Consider the following 7,500-nt stretch of genomic DNA (forward strand, 5'->3'; position numbering starts at 1 on the left):
GGGCTGTATTTGTACTTGGCTAACTTGTCATGAGAGAAATCATTTCTGTCTTTCCCATCATAGTACTCTCCTGTACGGACGAATAAAAAAATGTTTAATACATCTATGTGATTACTGACCCAACTCAGACGTCAAAAAATTTAGAATTTTAGAGAAGATACACGTGTACAAGTGCATACAAACAGGCAAACATAACGCCAGTTTCAAGGCGCGTCTTACTTACGCGAATAATGGTCACACTCTATTTTATTATGGATAACGACACCATCGTCGTTGTAGTGGTCTCTGGTGAGGAAGCAAGTATTTGGATTGCCATAACAGTAGTCGAAGCCGTTGCAGCCGTAATCGGGTTCTTTTTCACACACCTGGGAAATCAAATCAAATACGAATGCATTGATATGTTGGCAACCCCGCCCCCCACCCACCCTCCCCCCATCCAACAACAAAAAACGCACACACATTAGAAATTAGGGCCAATAAGAGACTGCTGTTCTTCAAAAATGACTTGAATGGAAATGGATTCACAGACATCTAGATATCACTAACAGGAGCATGACCTGAATTATTATTTCAAATTTGACTTTAGTATCAGAACTTTTGCTTCATTCGGTTTTGACTGAGAACATCCCGAAACCTCTTCACTTCATTAGACCCTAAACTAAAGGTCTACAGAATTTCAGTGATTCAGTCCTAAAGCTTTCAAAACAATCGGCGCGAAGCAGACTGGGTAACATTGGCCAAAAGTCATGGCTATTCATTTGCTTTCCAACTAAAGCTCGGAGGGGGCGACAGAAAATGAAGTCTGTAAGTGCGTGTGAAGTTGCAATAAAAAGAGGGAACCGAATCCAAGACTGAAGCAACATATTGTTTTTCTCTCGTACTTACGTCAGCGCATTCCTTCGTTGAAACCCCGTCCACGTATCTCTCACGACTGCCATCCAAAACTTGCTTGGGATGCTTCTTGAAATCTACCAGAGCATCTCCTGCCGAAGTATTGTCACTTTTATCATTAACGGCTTAATCAAATTCGTTCCAGGTGAATACTAAAGGACTTATGAATAATTAAATTGCATTATAAATGGTAAACACTGATGAAAATCAGCAGAGCGAATCCTGCGCCGAGGATAATCTGACTTACGTTCGAAGTGGTCGCAGAGTGCGAGAGAATGGTTGATCTTCTCATCCGGGATATCAATGGACCTCTCTTCATAGAGGTAGCAGGTGACAATATCATAGCAAATGTCAAACGACCTGTACACGGGTACATAAGAGCATTAGTTTGTGGGTAATGGCTAAGAGGTTTTGTCCCTGGTAAGAGCGATATTTAATAAACACAAACGCATAACAGTAACTAGATCAATATGCACAGGCAAATCTAAAGCAAAAGCAAGATGAATGAAAATGTCCAGCGCTTTCGTTCGTAAACCCTTCCCTTTCCGGTGCTGGAAATTGACTTTCACCAAATCCTGCGATGAAACAAACTCTAGTGACGTCCAGTAGGATTGGATAATGCTCGAAGTGCTTGTCGACATTCGTTTTCACAGGGTGAGCTGCTTCAAAACAATAATTTGACAATCCTTTACTGATTTACTCATGTTTCGGTCAAGATGCATTTCACATGGACAATTTCTATCGTTATTAAAAATAAGTTGTATTCTTTTAAACTGAATAAAAAAAACTCTTTGAGCTCTGCTATATTTGCTATTTGGTTTGTTCATCAATTATTTAAGTTTATTTCATATGTCATATCAGAAATCTTTTTTTATACATTTTATAACACAGTGATCTCGGGTTTATTGGCGATTATTTTTGTAAACAATGTTACTTCTCGTGAATATGAAATTTTGCCACGGCTAGATATATACAGTATATTATCTCTATTTGTTATTTTTTGCTGTCAAACTCAAAATTTCCTTCTTTACTAAATGCCGAAGCGGTTCCTTGAATACCAGAAAATGAACAGTACCAGAAAACGAAAAAATGAATGAAAAATAACACGTAACTCGAATGGTCTCAACTCCGCGAAGAATTAAAATAATTCGGCACAGCGTGAAATCCTAAAAAACAAAGAAATTTGAATTACATAATATAATTAGAGAAGACGACCCTGACATCATATTAATCAATGAGCATGGTATGAAACGAAATGAAGCCATGAAAATGTTTGGATTTAATACATGTATGCAAAACTTTGCTGATGAATCCTTTGCAGGAATAGCAATAGCAATCAAGAAGAATATTAGACATAGAATAAGAGATGATTTCCAAGACGACTTTTTAGCAGTCCAATATGTAATGAGTTCATGAACAGGAGGGAACCCACAAACCTCATTGCGGATTTCAATTCCAGACACCAACTATCTGGATAGAGGCAGTTTAATGACACAGGTCAAGAAATAAATAGACTGAATTATTATAAGTTGTCCGGCGATGCAACCGAAGTGGTTGATGCAATATTAGGTGATATAGAGGACAATGCTCCTTGTCGGGGTTCATAGAGACCAAGCAAACCTACTAACAAGTAATGAGGCCTTGGAGGACAAGATAGCCGTTGCTTTTTGTCGCGCTTCCGTGTTCCCTATGAAGGCCAACTTCTTTGTGTTCCCAAACACGGCCGAGAGTGTTGATGGACCTGTGTTTCATCTGCTCTGCAGCAGAGATCCGCCGCTCTTGTCAGAGCAGGAAGTTGGTAAAGAATATTTCAACTTTCAAAAAGGACTGCTACCACTGATGCGCCAATACTTGTGAACTGCAAGGTCAAGATCAGTACATTGATATCTGTGCGGTACTTATGAGGGATTGCTTAGTCAAGAACTTGATCAATTTTCCTGCTGTGAAGTCTGTCGACTTTTAACTAATTCTAGCTTTGGTATGTTGCACCGTTCTTACTTTCTGACATTTTCAGAGGAGCGACTACCATCTTACTACAGTCACGTAGTATTATTTGCTTTTGACCTAACTATGTAAGACAAGGTAACGCTAAATGAAAAGGTTTTGTTTATCGTCATTTTTATAATACATATATTTCCTACAAATTAAATAATTTATTATGTATTTAGTTATAGATTTGTCTAATTTCACGATGCTATGCATGTTTCATATTTTCCTGTATCTCTTATGAATGAGAAGGAATGTAGGAACCAAGCTCGGTTACCTCTAAGAAAGCAAGTCCTCTGTGACTCACTCTTCAAGGACTTCCAAGGACTATCTGTGCATCGGTTGTAACGTTTCGTCACTCGGAGGTGAAAAGGGTTGTCCAAAAATCTGTCCCCTCGAGAGGGAGATCTCAGACAGAGGAGGTGAAACGCCCCTTGCAGCGAAGGTGAAAAAGCCAGAAGTGGGAATACGTGTCAAGATTCGTTTATAAAGAGAGGGTCGTCATCACAAGTTATATATAATCAGATACTGTAAAGATTTTTTAAATCCTTTCATCCTTTCCAAGTGTTGCACAGATATCAATATCTATGACAAATTTAAGACATCGATGAAAAACACGTCGCTTTAATATAAATATGGAGGTTAGATGCTGCTTTGTTACATTGGAAGATATTGGGTGATTTAGTTATGAAAGGTAACAAAATATACTTGCGCAGATTGACAGTCAAGTTTACTGGTGACTGTTCGTCGTGTCACCTTTAGCCCTCGAATGTAAGGCGTCATATAATCTCAGGATATTCTAGAGATTTTAATCGGCATGGAATTTACTCTAGAGGTATGAGTTATCTAATTAATATCTGTTTTTACAGAACTTGTCCCTCTTGCGTCTCAAATCACATGTTAGAATTCCAATGGTAAGTGTGATACAGTATTCCTTATTTTGACTGTTTTCTCATTAATTGCTGCGATAGCTATTTTTTTTTATTCTCGTCAGATTTCAACACATGCGATACCAGTTACCGTATCAATTATTTTTTAAACCTTCGCTTACAAATTCTATTCCACTACAGAAGGTCTTACTCTTTTTCTAATCTCTTAAGTGCAAGACGACAAATTTATCCCAACACTAGCTGACCAACCCGGCACTGCCCAGGAAAATTCTGTATGACAACCGATAAATCTCTCTCTCTCTCTCTCTCTCTCTGTGTGTGTGTGTGTGTGTGTGTGTGTGTGTGTGTCTCCTCCCACTACTCTTTCTCTCTCTCTCACTTCCTTTCTCTCTTACTTTCTCTCACTCTCTCCCTTTCTTGTTAAGATAGTTGCTTCGGTTACATTGCCGACTATTTTTGACATTTTATATTTCACCACTTCTCACCCTTATTCCTATTGGGGCTGCACTTGGTCTTGAAGGGCGTCGGGAGTGTCATGATTCATCTCAGCGACCTCAGAAACTATGGATTAGACACTAACATCTGTAGTTTTCGGTTATTTTTAGACGTGACCCCCTTCCCACCCCCTCTTCCTATCCAGGCTGAATTAGACTTAAAGTTGGAGTTCGCTTCTTTTTGTATGGTAACTTATTTCTTTCTATCTTGTTTTTATTATAGTTTTGTTTCCTTCATTTTCTTCCGGCAATTATTATCAATGTAGGCAATTTCACTAGTAATGGCTAGTTTTCTCAGTCACTTGTCACTTTGGAATTTTTCTTTTTGAAGATTGTGTGTGTATACCAGAGTACTTAGTTATTAGCAGCCTTTTGTAACTGAGACTTTCTTGACGCTTATCCTTGGTCATACTCCATGTTTCCTCAATAACAATAATAATGCCATTTTCATTTCCGCAGTTTTATGGAGAATTTTCTTATAACAAGAAGAAGAAGACGAAGAAGAAGAAGAAGAAGAAGAAGAAGAAGAAGAAGAGAGAGAGAGAGAGAGAGAGAGAGAGAGAGAGAGAGAGAGAGAGAGAGAGAGAGAGGTTGAATTAAGAATTACCTGCACGTGAAATCAGTGGAATTATCACACAGGAAGGCACACTGTTCTCCACTTCTGACCTTCGGAATTTTTTGTTTTGGATCACTCTGGTAGAAAGCGCCTTCCAGACGCGTGTAGTCAGAAGTGTGTTCACCTGAAAGAAAGAGAAAACTGTAAACTATTTTTCTGTTACACACAATTAGAATTAATTTGACGGTGACAATATAGGAATCAAGCAAACCACATTACTTTTCCGAACATAAAATAATCTTTACTCCACTAAAATGTTCATTATGCATATAATCGTGTTGCACATCAACGAAAAAGGGATTAAAATTAAGGTCGATGCTGAGCTCATCTGCATAACTTAAATGACAGGCCAAAGTTATAAAATGTCGAGAGAGAGAGAGAGAGAGAGAGAGAGAGAGAGAGAGAGAGAGAGAGAGAGAGAGAGAGAGAGAGAGAGAGAGAGCCACTTATATTGCTATCCCAATCGAGATATTTCATGTATTATTTATTACAAAGAAGGACAAGCATCCAAATGAACATGCGCACAGGCACACAAATATAGAAAGACAAAAGAAAAGATGTGCTTAACCATGAGCCTCAGCCTTTATCTTATTTCGCGGGCTTATTTCCTTGGTATTTTAAGAAGCATCGTCAGATGCAACTTACGAGCCACAACGACGCAGTCTCCCTGAACTACGACCTTGTGAAGGTCAATGGGGACGTCCACAACCTCACTCGACAGAAAACAGTTTTGAGAGTTGTAGCAGTAAGAGAAGGTCTGGCAGTCGAAACTTCTGGCAGTGTCGCATCCCAGGAGACATTCGTCATAACTTCCCTGAGAAGAAAAACAGATTATGTGAATATGCAATTTCCTGCAGTAGTTTGGAGCTCTAAAGACTTTCAATAAGCACTAGTTGGAAGGATACGATTTTACCTCTTCAATTGGACTACAACAAAAACTCCGGCTTCTAAGGAAACGCTGGATGTTCTGTCTAATTGATATGCAAGAACTCACAACCGTAGAATAGATGAAGAACAAAAATCGTAACAAGAGCATCATTTTGCTTCAATAAGAACTAGACGAACAGTAGGGGACCTCACAGTGAATGGACCACAGACCACATCTAAAAATCTATGAACGAACGGGATTTGCAATAACGATTGAAATACAAGTATTGGGGCACAATTGACAACTTTAATTTCGAGGTTTATTCAACGTTACTTTATAAGCTGACGCAGGCTTCGCTAACAAGATGTTTCATTTTTATTATGCTTTCAGTTTCTTTCTACAAATGAAAATCTCTTTCTGTCACCACTGATATCTTCTGTCACTTCAGCCATTTCTGGACCTCATTGTCTACCCCGGCTTGCTCTTTCACATTTGGTGAAGGCGCCATTTTGAAGCGTAAGACTTCTCATTCTGTTGTAACGACCAAATCTTGGTACACGCCAAGTTAAACGTTGTCATTTCTAGTGAATATAAGAAGGCGAGTCTAACTGCATGATTTCAGATAAAGCCTGACCGCTTGCAAAATGTACTAAGGACAGGAGGAAGCTTGCGCCAAACGGCGTCGAAAATAAAGTTAAAGCCGGGGAAGCTTTGCTCTGGTAACTATCAAAGTTACAGAACAGTTTAGATAAAATGTAAACATTACTCAACTATGTATTCTTAGAGAGAGAAAAGATAGAGAAGTGTAAGTAAGGGCAGTTCAGCCATGCAAGGGAAAGAAAGTAACAGGAGTTGGATTGTTTAATTAAGTGAAATGACGGTTTCCTGATGTAAAGAATCAAATAGAAGAAGCGAAAGGCAGTCGGTGGTTTGAAACAGTATCTTGAAATGATTGAATTGAATAGCATATTAGTTTTTGATGAATTGGAACCATTTCTTATATCTGGAAATTCTTTTAATTCCAAAGCGCAACGAGTGCGATGCCTGACACCCCTATGAGACTCGATGCGGACTTCCAGTGAAAGCTAAGCAGACCGGGCATAATTTTATAATTGGGGATTAAAAATATGTTAAACATATTTTATTATTCGTCCAAATGATGTTGACAGACTGATTCATAAAAGTTCAAAAATTTCCAAAACTACATTATGTTACAAAAATATAAAAGCAAGATTCAAGTTGTTACTTATATCATATAGAAAACTAATAAAAAAAAGCCTTTATTGACGAAAAAAAAGTGCCATATTTTCCGGTGGTGACGAAATTTGTAAAACAAGTAGATAAAAAGGAGTTGTTTGAAAGGAAATTATGGGCACTCATCGCTAGATACTGTAGTGTCGGTACTTCTGTTTGGCATGTGAGCCTCTGCCTGATCTAAGCGAACCTTTATCTTGGTACTGGTTTTCTCTGGATTATATTCCTTTGAGGTCTAGTGCACTTGTCTTGCAACGTGTTTAGTTACCTTGTATGTGTTGGATACGGTAAGAAAAGTGGTCAATACTCACAACTATCGACATCTGTGAGTAGCTGCCATCCAGCATCATATGGGTAGCGATAAGACGATACTGGTCGACCAGGAAATCGACAAAGACTGGATCATCTGCGCTGATTTCATCCATGACTTTGACTCCCTTGAAGGTTCCTTCTTCTTTCTGCGTGATCACAAATAACGTTTAATAAAGCTTCAAAACCCAC

At 38.6% G+C, this 7,500-nt stretch overlaps 1 protein-coding gene across 1 annotated transcript in view; it reads right to left on the reverse strand.

The window, feature by feature from the left end:
* LOC135225780 (uncharacterized) overlaps positions 1 to 7,500 on the reverse strand; it is a 35,050-nt gene that overhangs the window by 511 nt on the left and 27,039 nt on the right. Inside the window, exons 12-18 of the mRNA XM_064265246.1 lie at positions 7,311 to 7,457; positions 5,523 to 5,691; positions 4,869 to 5,001; positions 1,139 to 1,251; positions 886 to 983; positions 224 to 365; positions 1 to 70 (exon numbers count right to left, since the gene is read on the reverse strand). The exon at positions 1 to 70 is cut by the window's left edge and continues 2 nt beyond it. Coding sequence (XP_064121316.1) covers positions 1 to 70; positions 224 to 365; positions 886 to 983; positions 1,139 to 1,251; positions 4,869 to 5,001; positions 5,523 to 5,691; positions 7,311 to 7,457 — 872 coding nt within the window. The remainder of the gene's footprint in view (positions 71 to 223; positions 366 to 885; positions 984 to 1,138; positions 1,252 to 4,868; positions 5,002 to 5,522; positions 5,692 to 7,310; positions 7,458 to 7,500) is intronic.

This window comes from Macrobrachium nipponense, chromosome 13 (genome assembly GCF_015104395.2).
Source record: "Macrobrachium nipponense isolate FS-2020 chromosome 13, ASM1510439v2, whole genome shotgun sequence".
NCBI lineage: Eukaryota > Metazoa > Arthropoda > Malacostraca > Decapoda > Palaemonidae > Macrobrachium > Macrobrachium nipponense.